The sequence below is a fragment of the Theropithecus gelada genome, chromosome 19 (assembly GCF_003255815.1).
Source record: "Theropithecus gelada isolate Dixy chromosome 19, Tgel_1.0, whole genome shotgun sequence".
NCBI lineage: Eukaryota > Metazoa > Chordata > Mammalia > Primates > Cercopithecidae > Theropithecus > Theropithecus gelada.
The window spans coordinates 14,217,702-14,240,569 of NC_037687.1; the positions used below are offsets into that span (position 1 = coordinate 14,217,702).

A 22,868-nucleotide genomic window follows, 5' to 3' on the forward strand; every position below is an offset into this window, starting at 1 on the left:
TTTTTTTTTTTTGAGATAGCATGGCTTCTGTCCCCCAGGCTGGAGCGCAGTGCTGCAATGATAGGTCACTGCAGCCTTGACCACCTGAGCTCAAGCAATCCTCCCAAACTGGCCTCCCAGAGTGCTGGGATTATAGGCGTGAGTCACCGCGCCCGGCCTGCTGTTTCCTTTCTCTGTTGCACGTAGCCCTGTTCTCTAGAACGGAGGCGTTATTTTATTGTAGGAGCTTTTGGGCCTGAGCAAGCTGGGTGGACACTCACATTGGCACTTGCAGGCTACTTACCTCGGGCAAGGGCTTCCTCGTTCCCAAGCCCCAGTTTTCCGAGCCACTTAACAGGCATCACAGTCCTTTGCCTGGGTGAGGCCTGGGTGGCGGTCTCAGCACAGCCCCAGGTACGGGGTGAGCATCTGATAGATGTCACTGTTGGTGGCACATCTGAATGAAACAGGCCAGAGCAGCGCCGCTCTGCGTGGGCCAGTGCTCCTCGGAGGCCCGAGGGCACAGCCCCAGGGAGGGGCGTAGGCCATGGGTGCCACGGAGAATGGGGGCAGGCCCAGGGCTGAGACCCAGGTTTTCCGACTTCCCGCTGTGTTTGTCCTGTGCCATATTCGTCCTCCGACTCCTGTGGCTGCATTGTGCAAGCCAGGAGCTCGTGCATCCGATGACCATCCTCCAAGGCTGGATTGCTCCCTGCTCTCTTGGGGCTCCGCTGGGTGGGAATAGCAACTCCAGCTTCTCCGGGCCCCGGGCTACCGCTGTCTCTGCACCTGACCCTGGCCTCGGATCCAAGAGCCTAGGGACATTGGCGTTGAGACCCTGGCACCTCTTGACTTGCCAGCACGGGTGGGAGACAGGAGCAGAGTGGTCCAGGGGCCTGGGAGTGGGAGGTCAGCGTCTCTCAGGGTTCCTCCCCACTCCGGGTGACATTCTGCTTCTGCCGTGGTGCCTCGGGGAGGCAGGTGCGGCCACCCCCGGGTGCTGCTGAGAAATGAGGTCACATGCTGAGGCCACTGGGGAAGGTGGTATTTCTGGCTGAGCAGGCGTGGCCTGTGCAGGGTTCCTGGCAGCTGAGCCCTAGGTCTTCTCAGCCATCCTGGCATTAGCAGGTTTACTTGATATTTCTGGAAGTGGGAAGGAAAGGGAGCCGAGTGGGCCGACCCGCTGAGCCGGGGTCCAGATGAATGTGTCGGAGTCTCTGCATTTGTGATGGGGGTGAGGTGGCCGGCTTGGCTCTGGGCATGATCGGGCCAGGCCTCCGACCTCTGTGCTGGGCATTGCGTGGACAGGGAGCTCAGGCGATGAGTGCAGCAGCGCTTGTGCCCGGCACAGGGATGGTGAGTGCCCGGCTGGCCAGCTGCAGGACCTGTCGGACCCTTTGTGTCTTTACCTGGGGCCCTGGTGCACCAACCAGGGGTCGCACCTCCAGCCAGGCCTCTTGTGCCCCAGACCTGGGAGAAGATGCTTCCTACCAGGGAGTGCAGTCCCCTGTGGGGTCCGAGAGAGCCTGCTGGAGCTTTGAGCTCAAGAGGTGGGCTGTGTGGCACTGCATCAGCTCTGCGAGGGGGCCTTGGAGGCCCATGTGTGGTGGGGTATGGCCTGGCTTTGAACATGCACGCATGGTCTTCTGGGCTCTGGGATTTACTGCTTAGATCTTGGCCTCTTCTTCTGTGAAACGGAGTTAATGGTTCCTGCTCCCCTCCGGCCGCTGTAGGAGAGACGTCTGGGAAGCTGCGGCAATTCCAGCCCCAGGCAGGGAATGTGAAATAACTGTTGGTAGCTGTTCTCACCCATCACCATCGGGCAGGTCGAGTCCTAGGACACACAGAAGTTGCAGGTTCATAAGCCATGGTGGGTGAGGCCGGCCCAGAATCCCAGCTCCCCATCTGGCCCAGGTCTGCCCCTAGTCTGGGGCTGAGAGGGCGGGCGGGCACCTTGCTGGGTCCTGTGATGTGGACTCTGCCGCCAGCAAGGCCATTGAGCCTGCTTGTTTACAGCTGGGAAGGGACTGGGAAGCACCAGGCTTGGCTTGTTTGTGAAGCTGCGGAAGCCGAAGCTCCAGAGGCCTTCTGTGCCTGGCTGTGTGCGCCAGGCCTGCGGGCTGCGCCTCCAGGGGGTGGGCGGGAGTTGCAGGCTCAGCTCTTCTAGCCTGGGCTCAGGTGGTGCCTGCTCCTCCCTCCTTCCCTGTAGCTCTCATCCCACACCCACTCCACTCTCAGGCCATGTTGCCTTTACCTCCATAGTCTGTCCAGAATCCCGAATTTCACCGCTTGTCTCTGCCTTGTGTTTTTTTTTTTTTTTTTTTTTTTTGAGATGGAGTCTTCCTGTGTCGCCCAGGCTGGAGTGCAGTGGCGCGACCTCTGCTCACTGCAACCTCCGCCTCCTGGGTTCAAGCAATTATCCTGCCTCAGCCTCCTGAGTAGCTAGGACTACAGGCATGCACCACCACGCCTGGCTAATTTTTGTAGTTTTCAGTAGAGATGGGGTTTCACCATGTTAGCCTGGCTGGTCTTGATCTCTTGACTTAGTGATCCGCCTGCCTCAGCCTCCCAAATGCTGGGATTATACGTGTGAGCCACTGCACCTGACCTTGTTTTTTTTTTTTTTTTTTTTTTTTTTGAGGCAGGGCCTTGCTTTGTCACCCAGGCTGGAGTGCAGTAATGCAATCATGGCTCACTGCAGCCTTGAACTCCTAGGCTTAAGCATTCTCCTGCCTCAGCCCCTGAGGAGTAGGTGGAACTATAGGTACGAGGCACCACACCTGGCTAATTTTTTATTTTTATTTTTATTTTTTGAGACAGGGTCTTGCTCTGTGGCCCAGGCTGGAGTGCAGTGGTGCGATCTCCGCTCACTGCAACCTCCACCTCCTGGGTTCAAGCGATTCTCCCGCCTCAGCCTCCTGAGTAGCTGGGATTACAGGCGCCCACTGCCATGCCCAGCTATTTCTTTTGTATTTTTATTTATTCATTTTTATTATTATTTTTTAGACAGAGTCTCACTGTATTGCCCAGGCTGGAGTGCAGTGGCACAATCTCGGCTCACTACAACCTCCGTCTCCTGGGTTTAAGTGATTCTTGTGCCTCAGTCTCCCAAGTGGCTGGGATTACAGGTGTGCGCCCCCCCCATCCAGCTAATTTTTGTATTTTTAGTAGAGATGGGGTTTCACTATGTTGGTTAGGCTTATCTGAAACTCCTGAACTCAGGTGATCTGCCTGCCTCAGCCTCCCAAAGTGCTGGGATTACAGGCATGAACCACCGTGCCCAGACCCAGCTAATTTTTTTTTTTTTTTTTTTTTTTTTGAGACAAAGTCTTGCTCTGTCGCCCAGGCTGGAGTGCAGTGGTGCAATCTCGGCTCACTGCAAGCTCCGCTTCCCAGCTTCATGCCATTCTCCTGCCTCATCCTCCTGAGTAGCTGGGACTACAGGCGCCCACCACCACGCCCGGCTAATTTTTTGTATTTTTAGTAGAGACGGGGTTTCACCGTGTTAGCCAGGATGGTCTCGATCTCCTGACCTTGTGATCTGCCCGCCTCGGCCTCCCAAAGTGCTGGGATTACAGGCGCGAGCCACTGCGCCTGGCCGGACCCAGCTAATTTTTATAAATAATTTTTGTAGAGGTGGAGCCTTGCTCTTTTGCCCAAGCTGGTCTTGAACTCCTGAGCTTAAGTGGTCCTTCTTTTTTTTTTTTTTTTTTTTGAGACGGAGTCTCGCTCTGTCACCCAGGCTGGAGTGCAGTGGCCGGATCTCAGCTCACTGCAAGCTCCGCCTCCCGGGTTCACGCCATTCTCCGGCCTCAGCCTCCCAAGTAGCTGGGACTACAGGTGCCCGCCACCTCGCCCGGCTAGTTTTTTTGTATTTAATAGAGACGGGGTTTCACCGTGTTTGCCAGGATGGTCTCGATCTCCTGACCTGGTGATCCGCCCGTCTCGGCCTCCCAAAGTGCTGGGATTACAGGCTTGAGCCACTGCGCCCGGCCTAAGTGGTCCTTCTGTCTCAGCCTCCCAAAATGCTGGGATTCCAGGTGTAAGCCACTGCGCCCAGCCCACTTTTCACCTCTCTGCAGCTCCCTCTTTGCTCCCAGCTCCTGCCCTCACTCCTCCAGGCTCTTTCACCCAACAGTGGCAAGCAGGTAAAGCTGGGGAAGCCAAGTCTTGAACCTTAGCCAAGTCTCATCCCTCCTCTGCTCAAGAACCGTCTCTGGCTGCCACTTCACTCAGAGTAAAAGCTAACATCCTCCCCATGGCCCACAAAGCCGTGGCACAGACCGCCACATCACCTTTCTGCCCTCACCTCCTCCCACTGTCTCCCTGACTCACTCTGCTCAGGCCACGCAGGCCTCCTTCCTGTTCAGACATGCTAGGTATAGTGCAGCCTCAGGGCCTTGGCACTTACTGTTCCCTCTGCCTGGACTGCACTGGTTCCCCCACTGTCTACTGGCCTTTGTTCACACGCCCCTTTCTCAGAAAGGCCTCCCCTGACCACTCGAAAATGGCCATCCTTTCGGAGGTTGTGGTGAGCCGAGATCGCGCCACTGCACTCCAGCCTGGGCGACAGCAAGACTCTGTCTCAAAAAAAAAAAAAAAAAAAAAAAAAAAAAAAAAAAAAAAAATCTGACCTAAATCTGACCTCCCCCTCAACCTTCTAGTTTTGTTCACAACTCTTGGTGACAAAACATGCTAGTGGCTGTCTGCCCCCACCCCCTGCTTCCCCAGCACGCACAGGCTAGAGTTCAGGTCCCATGAACCCCAGAGGCCGGCTTGGTGTTTTTCACCGCCATATCCCGGGAGCTGGAACAGGGCCTGGGATGTGGGATGGAGGGAGGCAGGAATGAATGAATGGATACATGAATGCAGGCTCCCTGAGCTCTCTTGGCTGGTGGCAGGGCCAGGGTTAAGGTCCCATTCTGCACCAGAGCTGTCTCCCTCCCTGACATCGGCTTTGGGACTGTGCCTGAGCCGGCTGCTGCGGACGCCCTTCCAGCAGGCGGGAGTGAGGCTGTGCGGCCACAAGGGGGCAGTGGAGAGCGTCGCAGTCTCCGCCGCTTGCTGCCCGTCATCCCGGTGGTGACGGGTCAGCTCAGCCTCTGCACTGAAAGTATCTCTCTATTGTTGGGTTCACTGTGGCCAACTGGGCGAGGCGTCACTGCACCAGCTCTCTGGCCCTGGCTTCCTGTGGATGGGCCTCTTCAAGACCATGGTCAGTGTCCCGGGAGAAGGGGCCTGTGGGTCCTGCCAGGGCTCGGCCCCCGTGTGCACCTGGAATGGCTGTTCTGCTAGTGTTGGTCTAATCATACTTATTTATTTTTTTGAGACAGGGTCTTGCTCTGCCTCCCAGGCTGGAGTGCAGTGGTACGGTATCAGCTCACTGCAACCTCTGCCTCCTGGGTTCAAACAGTCCTCCTGCCACAGCCTCCTGAGTAGCGGAAATTACAGGCGTGCACCACCATGCCCAGCTAATTTTTGTATTTTTAGTAGAGATGGGGTTTCATCATGTTGTCCAGGCTAGTCTTGAACTCCTGACCTCAGGTAGTCCGCCCGCCTTGACCTCCTAAAGTGCTAGGATTACAGGCATGAGCCACCGTGCCCAGTCATCATATTTATTCTTTTTATTTTTTTTTTGAGACAGAGTCTCGCTGTGTCTCCCAGACTGGAGTGCAGTGGCGCGATCTCGGCTCACTGCAAGCTCCGCCTCCCGGGTTCACGCCATTCTCCTGCCTCAGCCTCCCAAGTAGCTGGGACTACAGGCGCCCGCCACCTCGCCCGGCTAATTTTTTTGTATTTTTAGTAGAGACGGAGTTTCACTGTGTTAGCCAGGATGGTCTCGATCTCCTGACCTCGTGATTCACCCACCTTGGCCTCCCAAAGTGCTGGGATTACAGGCGTGAGCCACCGTGCCCAGTCATCATATTTATTCTTATATAAGATTCATCCTAAACTGGGGATGATTACGGTAACCCTGTCAGATGGCAGCTGGGGACAGCACACTTTGCCATGAGGATATGGAGGTTCAGAGAGGTTGGGTGACACCCAGGGCCACACAGCTAGTAAATGGGTAGGTCTGCTTCTATGGGTTGTTCACCCACCAGGTGGGCGCAATCCCAGGAGCTGTGACACGTGCTTAGAAAACGAGAGCCCTCCTTTTTACTTCTCCTGCCCCCATTAGTAATATCTTCATGATCACAAAGACAGTGAAGACAGGGGCCCTGTTGCTTGTGGCACTCCCCTCCGGGCTTGGGAGGCACAAACCTCGCCCCTGCTCCCCTCCTGCAGGGTGGGCTTCGTGCCCCACCCTGCATCCTGGCTCTTGGCCCTGCCCTGACCTCGTGCTGCCACGAGTTGCTGTTGGCTGGGCCCGGGAATCTTGGGCCTCCTGGTGAGAATTCCTCTCAAGCTAGTGGAACTGTCATCACAGAGCCACAGGCCGGCAGAGCCACCAGCCCGTGCCCCAGGCCAGAGCGCCTGCCTGCCCGCCTGTTCCTGCCCTCTCCCTGCCCATCGTGCCTGAGGCTATGGGGTCACACCCCTTGCCCATGGCCAGTGCTGGGACTTCGCTGACACCAGTAGCCCCCTCCCACATGTATCCCTTCATCCGCCCAGAGCATCTCAGCCCCTCCCAGCCCCGTGGCTCTGTGGGCTTCCTCAGGAGGGCCTGCCTCTCCTCCCTGCCTCACCGCTTCTCTTGGAGATGGGGCCAGAGCCTGCCGCCTCCCTGTCTGTGCTCAGGACCCCCTGCCTGGGGCTCTGTTCAGCAGCTGCCTGTGCCCTCTGCAGCCCTGGGCTTCCCCTGGAAGTCCCTGCCCCCTGCTGGCCTCAGACCTGGGCAGGCGTGTGTATATGTGTGTGTGTGTATGTGTGTGTGTGTGTGGCAGGCACAGAGCAGAGGTTGGGGTGGCAGTGGGATATGGGGTGCGGAGGCCTCGAGGTCTCACATTTGGCCCTCCCTCTGTGGGGGTGGGGAACCTTCCTGCTCCTCCCACCCGACTGTTTTTATTTTGATGGGTATTTGGGGCCTGTTTGTTACCCCACACCCCGTTGAAAAATAATTTATTGAGGTGAAATTCACGTAACATGAAACTAACTGATTTAAAAGTGAACAGTGGCATTGAATACACACGCAGCATCGTGCAGCCTCCACCTCTGTCTCGTTCCAGAACATTTTCCTCATTCCGAAAGAAGACCCAGCAGCAGCCACTCCCCATTCCCCCGCCCCCGCCCAGCCCCTGGCCCGTTGTCTGCTCTGGGCATTTGACATAGATATGGGACCCTTTGTGTCTGGCTTGTGTCACTTAGCGTAACTTATTTCTTTTACCCCACCTGGAATATCTTATTTAACTTTGTTACTTAGAAATAATTATAGGCCGGGCCAGGTGGGCTCACGCCTATAATCCTAGCACTTTTGGAGGCCGAGGTGGGCGGATTGCCTAAGCTCAGGAATTCAAGACCAGCCTGGGAAACATGGTGAAAGCCCATCTCTCCTAAAATACAAAAAATGAGCTGGATGTGGTGGTGTGTGCCTGTAATCCCAGCTACTCGGGAGGCTGAGTCAGGAGAATTGTTTGAACTTGAGAGGTGGAGGTTGCAGCGAGCCGAGATCGCACCACTGCACTCCAGCCTGGTGACAGAGTGAGACTCCGTCTCAAAAAAAAAAAAAAAAATAGAGACACGGGGAATTGCAAAAATAGTATGGAGAGGTCCCATGCTCCCCCCAGAGCCTTTCTGTCCTCTCTCTAGGAGGAGATGGCTGATGAGCTGGGGATTTGGGGCAGGAAACGGGAGAAGGGCAGCCGTCCCACTGAGGACTCCTCCTGCCCAGGTGGCCCTAGCCTTGGGCATTCCTGTCCCCTGCAGCCCGGGCTTACCTCCTTGCAGGCTCGGGCGTCTCCTCTCCTTGGGCTCAGGCTGGCCTGGTCGCCGCTGCTGCAGCTGTGCGTGTGGCCCCTCTCTCGGCCGCCCCCTTCTGCCGCAGCCTGGCGTCCTCTCCCAGCAGCTAGCCAGGACCCCGATGGCCGTACTCTCCCTCCTGGGCCCTGGTTCGGTGCCCAGGTTGGGGGGAGCAGGGTAGGATTTCACCCCTCCCCCTAGCAGCTGGCTGGACAGGGAGAGGGGCTGGTTGTATTTTAAGCTGTTGAGTGGTTCAGCAGGAACTCGGAGGCCTCCTCTCCCTGTGGACGCCGGGCTGCCTTCCTGCGGGCCACACGGGCTCAGAAGCATGTGGGCACTGCCTGCCTGGGGCCCGGGAACTATTAATATACCTGCAGCCACAGGCCAGGCCCCGTGCCCTCCCAGGGCCCTGCTGTGCTAACCCTTTCCCGTGCATCCCGCCCCCTGTCCTCTGTCCCTCTCCCACAAATCCCCTTGGTGGGGTCAGACGTCCCGCGTGGTGTGACCGAGCTCTTTTTTCTGGCCCCTCCATGTGCCAGCTCTTTGGCCTTGTTATCGCTGTGGCTTGGAGGAGCTCAGTAACCTTCCCCTAGAGGCCACATGGCCAGGCAGTGCCTGGAGTTGACAGCAGGGACTCAGGAGGCCCCATGGGCCAGAATTTCCTGGCTGCTGGGCCCATTCCCACCCTCCTGTCCAGGAAGTGGGGGCGAGTGTGTCATAGCTGGGGAAATAGGCCCCCATGGTGTGGTGACTGCCAGGCCAGCAGGGGAGTGGGGATCTGAACCAAACCCCCAGGCAACAACACCTCCCATCCCATGGGGTGTGCCCATCTGTCAGGGGTCACCTAGTGCACCCCATGCACCATTGCAGGGGACCCTCACAGTCCTGGGAGGTAGTCCGCTTCCCACCTGCCCCCTTCTGAGGCCTAGAGAGAGGTGACATGCCTGGGGTCCCCCAGGGACTACAAGGCAGGGCTGGTTACGGTTCCCGAGTGCAGGCCACCAAGCCCCCTTGTCTCCCACTGTCGTTGGGAGTGTGCAGGAGGGGTGTCCACCTTCTCTGGCTTGACCGTGGTGCCCTCTCCCTCAGGGTGGGCCCTAGCTGCCATGGCCCAGTCTCCCTGGGCTCTGGGTGGGTGGACCTGCCCTGGGATGGCCCCGGCCCAGAGGTTTGTTTCTGAGCGTTATGTCCTGCTCCTTTTCCTCAGGCAGCCTCTGGGGGCCCCCGCTGGGGGTTCTGTGGGTAGGAAGGGTCCCCCAAGAATTGCTGGCCGGTGGCTTACTTGGTATCAGGCCTGCCTGCTTGCCATGACCCCTATGTGATAGGATTGCACTGACCCCTGCATCGGGTGGGTCAGATCCGTGGGGGCTGCCTCCCTCCAGCCCTGCCCCTCTGCACCCCCATCGTTCATCACTGGCCTGGGGGCTCAGGGAGGGCTGGGCCGGACTCCTCCCTCAGGGACTGGCACAGGCCTGGCTCTTGGACGCAGGAAGCGCCGGGCTTTAGCGGGGTGCAGGTCGTGGGTAGGGGTGCAGTGTTTGGGCTGACTCAGTGGGAAGCCTGCCTCACAGGTGGCTACAAGGTGAGAAGTGGGTGGGGAGGAAGGTCGGGGAGGCCTCCTCAGCCCAGACTGGAGGCGCTTGCCTAAAACTTCCAAGCACCCCGATCCTTTCCACACTTTGAGAGAGGCTCTCTGCACCCATAACTCCGGAATCTGTCACCTCCCTGGTAACACAAATGCACAAGGAAAATAATCCGAAGTGTCTCTTACAGCTCTGAAGGGGAAATGGATGATCTGTCTCACGGATTCTCAAAATAGCTGGGATTTCTCCAAGCCCAGTGAACTCCCTAGGCCTGAGCTGTGAGCTGGGGCCTGCACGGCCTGCTGGCCTCTCACTCTCCTCAGGCCACTGGCTCTGTGCAGGGCGGGGGCTGGGAGGTGTCACCATGCCTGCCCCTGGGGCTTTCCCTCTGCTGGTGCTGTTGAGGGACTGTGACCACTCAAAAACTGCTTTCAGGGCAGCCTGGCTCCCGGGGGTCAACTCCTAAACCCCCCTCAGAGAAGGTCTGTGGCACGGCTCCTGGGAGGGGGGCGCAGTCCAGGGTGGTTTTATATTTAGCTGGGCTGTGGCTGTGGTTGCCACTCGGGTTACATCTGGCACAGAAGCCGGCAGTGCCAGGGCCGGCACGGGCTCCTTTCCAGCACCGCGGCAGAATTTGATCGCGCTTGCCCGGCCCAGGGCTGCTTCGCGTGGGGAGGTCGGTGGTGGGGGCTGACGGCTGGCAGCTGGGGCTGCTGGCCACCGTGGGCAGAGCCGAGCGGCAGGGCTAGTGGCAGGCGGCATGGACATGAGCTTGAACTTGGTGGCCCGGGAGGCCACCCCAGGTCTCCTCCCTGGCCTCAATGGGCTCCCCAGGCCCGCACCCCCAAAGGTGGCCAAGAAACCTAAAAAGGCTGTTCTCTTCTTCGAGGTGGAGATTCTGGATGCAAAGACAAGGGAGAAGCTGTGTTTCCTGGACAAGGTAGGACCGGAACATGGGCTGCACTGGGCCAAGGGCACTGGGTCCAGGACCCCCCTCCTTCCAGCCCAGGAGCTGTCCAGTGGGGCCCTGTGGAGGGGTATGCCCTCACTTGGGGTAGGGTAGATAGCCCCGTCCCCTGGGTGTGGCGGGGAAATGGAGGCATGGGAGTCTCAGTAGACCCTGCGGGGATTTTGGTCCTGGGAGGGTGGTGGAGGAGTGAGCCTTGCCCCTGCTGAGCCTTGCCCCTGGGGGAAGGGGCTTGGGCTGTCCCTGGGGAGGAAAGAGGGCCTTTGCGCTTGGGGGAGTCATGGGTGAGGAGTAGAGAGGAGGGGCAGAGAAGCAGGCTTGCCTTCCCTTGCTTAATCTGCCACTAGCTGGGCTGGGGGCCTGCTGGCTGAGGGTAAAACTGGAGCCCCAGACCCCTGCTGTCACTGCACTGGCAGGGCCCTCGCTGCTTCTTCCCTGATTGTCCAGGCCTCTGCCTTCCAGACCCCAGCCCTTCCCCCTTCCCATAGCTGCAGCCCAACCCCAAGCCTGCCATCCCCTTCATTACCTCCCCATCCTGGGTCTGGGCTCCCCGCAGAGCTGACCTCCCTGCGCCTGTGCTTCCTCCAGGTGGAGCCCCACGCCACCATTGCGGAGATCAAGAACCTCTTCACCAAGACCCGTGAGTCCTAGGCCTGGCCACACTGCCCTTGCAGCCCCTCTGACCAGGGACCTTAGGGTGGGAGGGATCCCATCCGGCACCCCTCTCCCAGGGGCCTGCAGAGATGCCCCAGCGTGGCCTAGGCTTCTGGGGCGTGACTGGGGCAGGCGCCCCCACGTGGCACGCCGCAGGAACGCCCTTGCTAGGCTCTGGGAAGGACAAGATCCTGCTTCTGCCCGCGCTCTTCCGTCCTGTGTCCTGGAACTGCACAGGCCTGAGGCTTTGCCCCCGGGTGGGAGGAGCTGTGGAGTCCTGGGGTCCCTGCTCCCTGGGAACCCTGAGAAGCTGGCACAGCGACTGGGCAGCGGACCGGCTGAGCCCTGCCAGTCTGTGGGCTGTAACCGCCCTGTTCTCCCCCAGATCCGCAATGGTACCCCGCCCGCCAGTCCCTCCGCCTGGACCCCAGTGAGTACAGCTGTCCGCTCGGCCCGCCCCCTAGGCTCCTGGGTGGCAGTGGGAGAAGGCCCGGGCAGCCCCTGAGCCCTGGCCCGCCTCTCTGCAGAGGGCAAGTCCCTGAAGGATGAGGATGTTCTACAGAAGCTGCCCGTGGGCACCACGGCCACGCTCTACTTCCGGGACCTGGGGGCCCAGATCAGCTGGGTGACGGTGAGTCCTGACCCTACCCACGGCCTCCTTTCCCATCAGCCACATTGGGTGACTCAACTTGCCTCCCTCTACCCTCAGGTCTTCCTAACAGAGTACGCGGGGCCCCTTTTTATCTACCTGCTCTTCTACTTCCGAGTGCCCTTCATCTATGGCCACAAATACGACTTCACGTCCAGTCGGCACACGGTGGTGCAGTAAGTGGGGCAGGCGGGAGGAGGGTAGGGGAAGGCAGAAGACCTGCCGGACCAGCCCCCAGCTGAGCCCGCTCCCCTCTACCAGCCTCGCCTGCATCTGCCACTCATTCCACTACGTCAAGCGTCTGCTGGAGACGCTCTTCGTGCACCGTTTCTCCCATGGCACCATGCCTTTGCGCAACATCTTCAAGGTGAGACCCCGCCCCCGCCTCACCCCTGAGCCCCGCCTTTCCGCCTCACCCCGCCCACATCGAGCCCTACCTCATAGCCCCTCCTGTCTTCCACTACGCCCCCGCAGAGCCCTACCCCTAGGCCCCGCCTAATCCCCCCAGCGCCGCCCCCGCAGAGCCTCTAGGCCCTGCCCGTCCTCCCCAGCCCCGCCCCTGCAGAGCCCTGCCCCAGTTTCACCCCTAGGCCCCTCCTGTCCACCACGCCCTCATAGAGCCCTGCCCTAGCCTCACCCCTTGGCCCCACCTATCCTCCCCAGCCCCGCCCCAAGGCCCCTCCTGCCCTTCCCCACCATGCTCCTAGGGTCCTATGGATGAGACAGAATCCGCCCTGCCCGTCGCTGGCCCAAGTCCCATCCCTACCCCGCTCCCTTTCAGAACTGCACCTACTACTGGGGCTTCGCCGCGTGGATGGCCTATTACATCAACCACCCTCTCTACACGCCGCCTAGTAAGTGGCCTCAGACCGTCCTTCCCTCCCCCACAGCCCCCACCCACCGGGTCCTCCCCTCATGGGCCTCCCCTCGCTGCTTCCTCTGCAGCCTACGGAGCTCAGCAGGTGAAACTGGCGCTCGCCATCTTTGTGGTAAGGAGGCTGGGTGTGGGGACGGGGTAGGGGAAATCTGGGCGATCCTAGGCTGATCCTGTTTCTCTGACAGATCTGCCAGCTCGGCAACTTCTCCATCCACATGGCCCTGCGGGACCTGCGGCCCGCTGGTGAGTGCCTGCTGGGGGCAGGGGGACAGCTGGGCTGGGTGAGGGGGTCTGACTTTCTCCTGTCTTGCCTGCCAGGGTCCAAGACCCGGAAGATCCCATACCCCACCAAGAACCCCTTCACGTGGCTCTTCCTGCTGGTGTCCTGCCCCAACTACACCTACGAGGTGAGGGGCTGCCTTACCCCTCTCTGCCCTGGGACTTGGGGTCCCATGTGGAGGGGCCAGCCCCTAGGAGGGGGCGCCTGGCTGGGCAGCTGCTTTTGCATTGGGAGCATTGGGAGGTAGAGACCGCGGCCTCCCTGCTGTGGGGGCCAGGAGGCATGTGCCGTTGGGTTTTCGCAGTATACAGCCCCACCGCCACTGGAATTGGGTTCCCATCCCTGACTCAGAAAGCAGGGGCTGGGGGACGTGGGTGACTGAGTCCAGGACAGCCACAGGGTGCGAGACTGGCGGAACAGCAGGCCTTGTCCAGCCCTGCCCACCCTCACCCTCCGCCCCTGCCCACAGGTGGGGTCCTGGATCGGTTTCGCCATCATGACGCAGTGTCTCCCAGGTGAGCCTGCCGCCCTCCCTCGGCGGGGCCCTGCCCCTCCGGGCCTGCAGCCCCTCCTTGACGCCCGTTCTTTCCTGCAGTGGCCCTGTTCTCCCTGGTGGGCTTCACCCAGATGACCATCTGGGCCAAGGGCAAGCACCGCAGCTACCTGAAGGAGTTCCGGGACTACCCGCCCCTGCGCATGCCCATCATCCCCTTCCTGCTCTGAGCGCTCACCGCTGCTGGGGCTCAGCCCCTCACCCGGGTGGCATTCTGGGGGAGGAGTGGGGCCCGCAGCTCTCCAGCACCCGGAATAAACCCCGCCTGCCCCTGTCGGACTCGGGCTCTGTGTGTTTCTGTCCGAGGTTGGGGACCACCACATGCCCCTCGCTCTCTCCCCACCCTCGCGTTGGCGCCGTAAGAGGGGACTCTGGTGAGGGGCCTGAAGGTTTTTATTTGACTGGTCCATAGGGTGGGGGGTGCACCCCCTACAGGGCCACCTGGGGGTCCACTTTCCCGGGTCCCTGGCCTTTGGCCAACTCTGCCGCCTTCTTCTCCCGCCGCTGCTTTCGCTGGAGCAGCCTCCGCTCCCGCTCAAACTCCTTCATGCGCATCACATAGCTGAGGGAAAAGCACGAGAGGGGCTGTCAGTGTCGCTGGCCAGGACACGCCCTCCAAGCCCTGGGAAGTAGAGGGGCTGTCCCACAGCACTGTGGGGGAGGCCTCTGAAGAAGACAGACCCGAGTGCCTGTGGTTTAGGTCTGGGGTCTGTCCACGCAGATGATAGGGCTTCCCGCTGGAACCTGGGCTTGGCCACTCCCCTAGGTGGCTTCAGCCACCTGCCCTGTCCCCATCCAACAGGCCCCTAGAAAGCCCTCTCTGGGACTAAGGTGGGGCCCGGCTAGAAACCTCAGTGGCAGTTCAGGTCCCTGGCCTCTGGAGCCACATCCTGCCAGGGGCCAGGGCCTGGGTGGGGTGCAGGCTGTGGGTGTTGATACGGGGCTCGGGCAAGCCGGGGGTGTGGGGTGCTTGGGTGGGCCGGGGTTGTGGAAGGCTGGGGGTGTGGGGTGCTGCGGGCCGAGGGTGTTGGCGGGCCGGTGTGGGAGTTCTCACTCGCGGTGCTCGCAGTAGTGCCAGTCGTGCCGCTCCTGCTTGCAGGCCAGGAAGTTGGGGAACCTGTCGCGCTTGCACTTGAGCAGCTGGATGAGGTAGTGGGCACAGTAGTCCCGCAGCTGGAGACTCAGCTGCGCGTCCATCATCTCCTGCTGTGTGGCCACCATCTCTGCAGGGAGTGGGCAGGGCTCAACCAGGCTGAAGGCCTCCCACCCCAATTCCAGGGATCCCCAGGGGACCCAGGCACACGGCATCAGGAAGCCACGGCTCGGGGTGTCCCCCATTAACATCCAGGTGGCAGATGGTAGTGGATGGCAGATGCCTTTGATGGACGCACTGTCCTGAAGGGGCCTCCTTTTCTAATTTGCACAAAGGCAACTCCAGACACCAAAGCCCAGATAGGAGAAGGTGGCTCCCCATCACCCTGAGGCACCTCAACATCCTGCGCTGGATCCTTGCCTCCCCTCCCGCAGGGATGCCCGTCCCCAACTCTCTACAGCCCCGCTCTCAGAATCCACCTTCTCCCAGAGTACCCCCTCAGACTCTCCACCTGCACCTGCAGCTCCAGTCAGACTCCTAGCCTTTCTTGTCTGCAACCCGCCCGAGTCCCGGCTCTGCACTGGCCGGCGGCGTGGCCTCTCTCTGAGCCTCAGAACTGACCATCAGCTCATGGAAGTTACCTGAGCATCCACTGAGCTAACAGTACCTGTAAGATACTTAGGCGTGGGCTCAGAAGACAGCTGGACTAGTATCTGGGTCCCGGTGCCCCACTCACCTAGCAAACCTGACTCCGGACAAATCAACCTTCAGGAGGCTGATGGGAGCCTGAGGAAGCTTGAACATTCACCCTGGAGCCTGTGCCTGGCGATCCTGCACTTGTTCCCCGCTGCCTCCCTCAGACCCAGCCTCCCTAGCCCTCCTGATGTCCACATCTTTCTTTTTTTTTTTTTTTTTGAGACGGAGTCTCGCTCTGTCGCCCAGGCTGGAGTGCTGTGGCCGGATCTCAGCTCACTGCAAGCTCCGCCTCCCGGGTTCCCGCCATTCTCCTGCCTCAGCCTCCCGAGTAGCTGGGACTACAGGCGCCCGCCACCTCGCCCGGCTAGTTTTTTGTATTTTTTTTTAGTAGAGACGGGGTTTCACCGTGTTAGCCAGGATGGTCTCGATCTCCTGACCTCGTGATCCACCCGTCTCGGCCTCCCAAAGTGCTGGGATTACAGGCTTGAGCCACCGCGCCCGGCCCATCCACATCTTTCTTAGTCCCAGCTCCTTCCCATTTGCGCAAGTGAGAGGATACTCACATCTCAATGGCAGTCATCCCAGGCTGGCTTCTCTCCCCTCTGCTTCCCAGCCATGATTCTCTCATCCCACTCAGGCCCAGGTCCTCCTCTCCTGCCCCTTGTTCCATTCTCTGGCTTCTGCCCCACCCTCTCACTGCCCAGACAGGGGCTCTCACAGGGCCACCCAACAGCCCAGGACCCCAGCCTCCCACTTCCTTCTTTCCTGTGGCTCCTCCCACATCCCGCCTTCCCAGGTTTCCTCCCATCTCTATGGCTGCCTTGCGTTAAGCTTTGTTCTGAGAGCCGCCTTCTTTTCTTTTCTTTTGAGATGGAGTCTCACTCTGTCACCCAGGCTGGAGGGCAGTAGCAAGATCTCAGCTCACTGCAACTTCTGTCTCCCACGTTCAAGCGATTCTCCTGCCTCAGCTTCCCAAGTAGCTGGGACGCCACAGGCGTCCACCACCATGCCTGGCTAATTTTTGTATTTTTAGTAGAGATAGGGTTTCGCCATGGTAGTCAGGCTGGTCTCGAACTCGTGACCTCAGGTGATCCACCCACTTTGGCCTCCCAAAGTGCTGGGATTACAGGTGCTAGCCACCACGCCCAGTCTGAGATCCTTTTTCTCTGCTGCCACCCCTTAGGTAGATGAGCCCGATGTGGTCCCTCCACCCCACACCTCGCTTGAGCCCTAGGTCTGGGTATCACCTGCAGCCCCTGGCTGTTCCTTATCTGCACTTGGAGCTCCAGGTGGCAATCCTAGACTCCTCCCTCTTTTGTCTCAAACTTATAATCAGCTAGCAGCAAGGACTTTAGACCGCCTACTGTGTGCTTAGTGGTGGGGATACAGCACGGAACATAACACACAAGTGTCCCTGCCCTCGGAGGGAGACACAGAACAGACAGAAGACAGAGCACCACAGCGTGTCTGGCAGTGCTTAAGTATTAGGGAGACCAGCCTGGGGAGCACAGAAAGATCCCATGTCTAGAAAAAATAATAAAATTGTCTGGGCACGGTGGTGCACACAGAGAAGGCAGAGCTACTTGGGAGGATCGCTTGAACCCAGGAGTTTGAGGCTGCAGTGGGTGGTAACTGTACCACTGCACTCCAGCCTAAGCAACAGAGTGAGAGCCCATCTCTATAAACAAATAAATAAATATGGGCCGGGCGCGGTGGCTCATGCCTGTAATCCCAGCACTTTGGGAGGCTGAGGCGGGTGGATCACTTGAGGTTAGGAGTTCGAGATCAGCCTGGCCAACATGGTAAAACCCTGTCTCTACTAAAAATACAAAAATGAGCCAGGTGCGGTGGTGCGCACCTGTAATCCCAGCTACTCGGGAGGCTGACGTGGGAGAACTGCTTGAACCAGGAAGGCGGATGTTGCAGTTAGCAAAGTGACTGGCTGAAAGGGGGTGGAAAGGAGGAAAGAGAGGGCAGGGGACAGTGGTCTAGGAGGGAGGGAGTGAAGGATCCAGGAGGTAACAGAAAGGCCAGGCAGCATGAAGAGTCCACTGGAGAACCAATCGGGAGACCAGTCAGCAGGGACTGCAGGAATGTGCCACCACACCCAGCTAACTAAAAAAAAAAAATTATAGAGACATGTCTTGCTATGTTGCCCAGGCTATTCTTGAACTTCTGGCCTCCAGCACTCCTCCTGCCTTGGCCTCCCAAAGCGTTGGGCATGAGCCATTTTGCCTAGCTTAGAGCTGTTTTTTTTCTGATCTCTCCTGCATCATGTTCAGTTGCATGGGGATAGGCGCCAAGGAAGGGAAAGAGGTGAGTTTATCCAGAGTAAGCGAGAGAGAAGGGCAGCAGGTTGCTAGCGTTTGCAAAGCTGATATTGGGCAAAGCAAGGTGTGTGAGGCAATGGGAGGGAGGTGGACGGACCAATGGACTGCAGGTTCAGCTGGGGCGGAAGGACTGCCTGGAGTGAGGACACTGGAGCGATTATACCATCTCCCAACTTTCTCTCAAATCCAGGCTGCTTAGAGGTCTCTGTCTCATGCTTGTCGCCCGCTCAGCAGACAGCGGGACCTTTTGACTGACCAAACCTGACTGTGTCCCTCCTCTGTTTAGAAGTTTTGGCTCTGCCACCTCTCTTTGGTCAACCCCTACTCGTGGCCCTTCACATCTTTTTTTTCTTTTCCAGACAGAGTCTCGTTCTGTCACCCAGGCTGGAGTGTGGTGGCCCGATCTCGGCTCACTGCAACCTCTGCCTCCCGGGTTCCAGCCAATTCTCCTGCCTCAGCCTCCCAGACAGCTGGGATTACAGGCACGCACCACCACACCCGGCTAATTTTTGTATTTTTGGGAGACAGGGTTTCACCATGTTGGCCAGGCTGGTCTCGAACTCCTGACCTCAGGTGATCCACCGGCCTTGGCCTCCCAAAGTGCTGGGATTACAGGCGTGAACCACCGTGCCCAGCCTAATTTATATACATATATATATTTTTTGAGATGGAGTCTTGCTCTGTCGCCCGGGCTGGAGTGCAGTGGTGTGATCTCAGCTCACTGCAACCTCCGCCTCCTGGGTTCAAGCGATTCTCCTGCCTCAGCCTCCTGAGTAGCTGGGACTACAGGTGCGCACCACCATGCCCCCAGCTAATTTTTGTATTTTTAGTAGAGACAGGGTTTCACCATATTGGCTAGGATGGTCTTGAACCCCTGACCTCATGATCTGCCCATCTCGGCCTCCCAAAGTGCTGGGATTATAGGCATGAGCCACCGTGCCCGGACTTAATTTTTGTATTTTTAGTAGAGACAGTGTTTCACCATGTTGGCCAGGCTGGTCTCGAACTCCTGACCTTAGGTGATCTGCCTGCCTCAGCCTCCCAAAGTGCTGGGATTACAGGCATGAGCCACCGCGCCCGGCCACCCTTCACGTCTTTGTTTCCAGCCGCTGCCTACTGGAAGCCTGCCTTGACACCACCCAGCTCTGCCTGATTCCACGATCCTTCCCACTCTGCTGTGAGTTCTCTGGAGACAGTGCCTGCATCCTTCCAGTTCCCTGCTGTATCCGCGGTTCCTAATGTGGGACGTGGCCCAGAGCTGGCTCTCGGTATGCCTGTGATATTACTACATTAAAAGCAAAAACAAACATGAACCAAAAAACCGTCCTGGGCGTAGTGGCTCACATCTGCAATCCCAGCACTTTGGGAGGCTGGGCAGAAGGATCGCTTGAGCCCAGGAGTTTGACACCAGCCTGGGCAACAGCAAGACCCCCATCTCTACAAAAAATAAAAAATCAGCCTGGCATCCTGGCACGCTCCTGTAGTCCCAGCTACTCGGGAGGTTGAGGCAGGAGGATAGCTTGAGCCCAGGAGGTCGAGGATGCAGTGAGCTGTGATTGCACCACTGCACTCAGCCTGGACAACAGAGCAAGATCCCATCTCAAAGCAAAACAAAGCACTTTGCAGGACGGTATTCGCGGCGCGAATCTTCCTTATTTTCTTGTGCATGCACCACAATTGCAGCGACATTAGGAAAGGGGTACAATGAACATGTCCCTGCCCTCCCGTGACTCCCCACGTCTCCCAAGACTCGGTCCGAGGCCGGGAGTGGTAGCTCACGCCTATAATCCCAGCACTTTGGGAGGCCGAGGCAGGCGGATCACTTGAGGTCAGGAGTTCAAGACCAGCCTGGTCAACATAGCGAAACCCCGTCTCTACTAACAATACAAAAAATTAGCCGGGCGTGGTGGTACACATCTGTAATCCCAGCTACTCGCAAGGCTGAGGCAGGAGAATCGCTTGAACCTGGGAGGTGGAGGCTGCAGTGAGTCGAGATCACGCCACTGCACTCTAGCCTGAAAGAAAAAGCGAGACACTGTCTCAAAAGAAAAAAAAAAAAGACTCGACTGAGCTCTGCGCGCCGCACTCCTGCCCGATCCCCTACTTGTCTCACTTTTGCACCCTGGCTTTTGCTCAAGCCGTGCCCTTGGCCTGGAACGCCTCCACCCTCAGGCGGGGACACGCACGTCCTCTGGACTCCTAGTCTAGACCCAAACCCAGACACAACACCTGAGGTTAGAGCCCAGTCTTGGGGTTCCAGGGGTTCGGGGGTTCAGGCGCCCGCGCCCCACTCCCTCTGGTCGCGCCTGCGCATTGGGCCTCACCGCGCTCCTTGCGTTCGGGCAAGCCGTAGTCGGGCGTGAAAGTTGGCATCTGCAAGGGGTCGGGCTCCACCGAGGTATCGCCCAAGTAGCGCCGGACGAGGTGCGCCCCCATGGCTGCAGTCGCTGCAGGTTCCCGCAGCAGCCGAGGGTCACTTAGCTCCTACCCGGAACCACTGACCCCTCAGCTAGACACGGCTTCCGGGTCGCTTAGGCGGCTGCGGAGATCATAGAGATGAAGGACTCCAGAGGATCGCTCCGGTCCGCCTGGCGTCACCTCGCGGACAGGCGGAGGCGGGACAGGTGCTGCGTCCCCTCCCAGGATGTGGTTGGACCGGAGAGGGGACTTCCCTGAGCGTGGAAATCCATCGGGGCAAAGTAGAAGGGGAAGATGTAGGACTGAGGCCTCCCTCGACTCTATCTGGGGCTCTTCTGGTAGCCCGAGGCTAAAGCACGTATTAAAATTATTTTTCATATCATTTTCCAAAAAGTTTTTTCTTCTAAAACATTAAAATTTCTCTTAAAAAAAGGCACAATATCGGCCGGGCGCGGTGGCTCGCCTGTAATCCCAGCACTTTGGGAGGCCGAGGTGGGCGGATCACGAGGTCAGGAGATCGAGACCATCCTGGCTAACACGGTGAAACCCCGTCTCTACTAAAAATATAAAAAATCAGCCGGGTGTGGTAGCGGCGCCTGTAGTCCCAGCTACTCAGGAGGCTGAGGCAGGAGAATGGCGTGAACCTGGGAGGCGGAGCTTGCAGTGAGCCGAGATCGCGCCACTGTACACCAGCCTGGGCGACAGAGCGAGACTCTGTCTCAAAAAAAAAAAAAAAAAAAAAAAAAAGGCACAATATCGATTATATCGTTAATGTATGTACTTTTGAATAAAGTTACTTTAATAATTTTTTTTTTTTTTTTTGGAGACACAGTACCTGTCGCCCAGACTGGAGTGTACTGGCACCATCTCCGCTCACTGCAACCTCCACCTCTTGGGCTCAAATGATTCTCCTGTCTCAGCCTCTTGAGTAGCTGGGATTACAGGCGTCAGCCACCACACCCAGCTAATTCTTGTATTTTTTTTTTTTTTGAGACGGAGTCTCGCTCTGTCGCCCAGGCTGGAGTGCAGTGGCCGGATCTCAGCTCACTGAAAGCTCCGCCTCCTGGGTTTACGCCATTCCCCTGCCTTAGCCTCCCGAGTAGCTGGGACTACAGGTGCCCACCACCTCGCCCGTCTAGTTTTTTGTATTTTTTAGTAGAGAGGGGGTTTCACCGTGTTAGCCAGGATGGTCTCGATCTGCTGACCTCGTGATCCGCCCGTCTCGGCCTCCCAAAGTGCTGGGATTACAAGCTTGAGCCACCGCGACCGGCCTAATTCTTGTATTTTTAGTAGAGACGGGGGTTTTGCCATGTTGGCCAGGCTGGTTTTGAACTCCCGACCTCAAGTGATTCTCCTGCCTTAGCCTCCCAAAATGCTGAGATTACGGGCATGAACCACCGCACCTGTCCAAGAAATATTTTGATAAATTTGATTTAAATAAAAGTTATTCATAAATACAATTATTATTATATTATTATTTTTTGAGACAGGGCCTCATTCTGTCGCCTAGACTGGAGCACAGTGGCACAATCATAGCTCACTGTAACCTTGAACTCTTGGGTTCCAGGGATCCTCCTGCCTCAGCCTCTCAAAGTGTTGGGATTATGGGCGTAAGCCACTGTGCCCGGCCAAAAACAATTATTTAAAGCTGAAATTTTAAATAAATTATATTGATTTTATATATATCCATGTAATCTTTATATAATTTTAAAATATATATTATATATAATATTAATATCTAATATATATTTTCCCCCAATCTGACAAAGCATGTATTAGGCATCTACTGTATGCTGGGTCCAGTGGTCAGACAGGCAGACATGGTTCCTGCCTTGCAAGCTTACAGTCTAATGGAACAGAAAAACAGTCTAATGGAAAAAAAAAAAATGGGCCAGGATGGTGGCTCACACCTGTAATCCCAGAGCTTTGGTAAGCTGAGATGGGAGGATCACTTGAGCTCAGGAGTTTGATACCAGCCTGGGCAATATAGGGAGACTCTGTCTCTAAAAAAAAAAAAAAAAAAAAAAAAGAAAGCCAGGTGCGGCGGTGCACGCCTGTAGTCCCAGCTACTCGGGAGGCTGAGGCAGGATTGCTTGAGCCCAGGAGTTCCAGGCTGCAGTGAGCCGTGATCCCATCACTGCACTCCTGCCTAGTCAACAGAGTGAGACCCTGTCTATAAAGATTCCCAGGTGATGTGAAGTTGCTGGTCTAGTGACCAGCTTTGGGAGAATTACTCAGCTAGATCTTTATGTGTTGACATGCAGAAGTGGCTGCTGATATATTAAGTGAAAAAAGCAAGCTATGAGAATAGGCAGCTGGCAATAGAGACTTTTTCTTTCTTTCTTTCTTTTTTTTGAGACAGAGTTTCGTTCTTGTTGCCCAGGCTGGAGTGCAGTGATGCGATCTCGGCTCACTGCAATCTCCACCTCCTGGTTTCAAGCGATTCTCCTGCCTTAGTCTCCTGAGTAGCTGGGATTACAGGTGCGTGCCATCATGGCCAGCTAATTTTTTGTATTTTTAGTGGAGACGGAGTTTCGTTATGTTGGCCAGACTGGTCTTGAACTCCTGACCTCAGGTGATCCACCCGTTTTGGCCTTCCAAAGTGCAGGGATTATAGGCGTGAACCACGTCCGGCTGAAACTTTCTCTCCAGGGTTACCTGTGTGACCTGTTCCTATCTCCAGGCCACCACATTAATTTGTGATTCTTGTGCCCTTCCAGACTCAAGGGGCAAGCATTCACATTGTGATTTCTATGAATGGTACTTCTGGAGTTGTTCAGTATACAACCTGCACAGCTGCACCTGGTACCCCTGCCCTGTTCTGGGCGTGTCTCCTTAATCTCCCTTTCTCTGTGCTTCAGCTGCTCACCCAGAGGTCAGAGCTCAAAGG

General features: G+C 57.5%; 2 protein-coding genes across 4 annotated transcripts in view; one reads left to right on the plus strand and one right to left on the minus strand.

Annotated features, from left to right (window-relative positions):
• TECR (trans-2,3-enoyl-CoA reductase) overlaps positions 1-13,720 on the plus strand; it is a 36,946-nt gene extending 23,226 nt beyond the window's left edge. For 2 of the 3 annotated variants that reach the window (XM_025369065.1, XM_025369066.1), the window contains 12 exons: positions 10,351-10,401; positions 11,017-11,068; positions 11,468-11,512; positions 11,610-11,713; positions 11,792-11,907; positions 11,993-12,098; positions 12,513-12,585; positions 12,677-12,720; positions 12,794-12,851; positions 12,927-13,015; positions 13,358-13,403; positions 13,484-13,720. In XM_025369065.1, the coding sequence (XP_025224850.1) occupies positions 10,351-10,401; positions 11,017-11,068; positions 11,468-11,512; positions 11,610-11,713; positions 11,792-11,907; positions 11,993-12,098; positions 12,513-12,585; positions 12,677-12,720; positions 12,794-12,851; positions 12,927-13,015; positions 13,358-13,403; positions 13,484-13,611 (912 nt within the window). In that variant the 3' untranslated portion in view covers positions 13,612-13,720. Of the gene's footprint in view, positions 1-10,350; positions 10,402-11,016; positions 11,069-11,467; positions 11,513-11,609; positions 11,714-11,791; positions 11,908-11,992; positions 12,099-12,512; positions 12,586-12,676; positions 12,721-12,793; positions 13,016-13,357 lie in introns of all 3 variants that reach the window. The other variant, XM_025369064.1, reaches the window with a different exon arrangement.
• Positions 13,721-13,816: 96 nt separating this feature from the next.
• NDUFB7 (NADH:ubiquinone oxidoreductase subunit B7) lies at positions 13,817-20,074 on the minus strand. The gene is made up of 3 exons (XM_025367142.1): positions 19,885-20,074; positions 14,496-14,664; positions 13,817-14,003 (listed from the first exon to the last, which is right to left on the minus strand). Exons 1-3 carry the CDS (start codon positions 19,994-19,996, stop codon positions 13,871-13,873), a joined length of 414 nt encoding a protein of 137 aa, XP_025222927.1. The 5' UTR covers positions 19,997-20,074; the 3' UTR covers positions 13,817-13,870.
• Between the last annotated feature and the right edge of the window lie 2,794 nt (positions 20,075-22,868).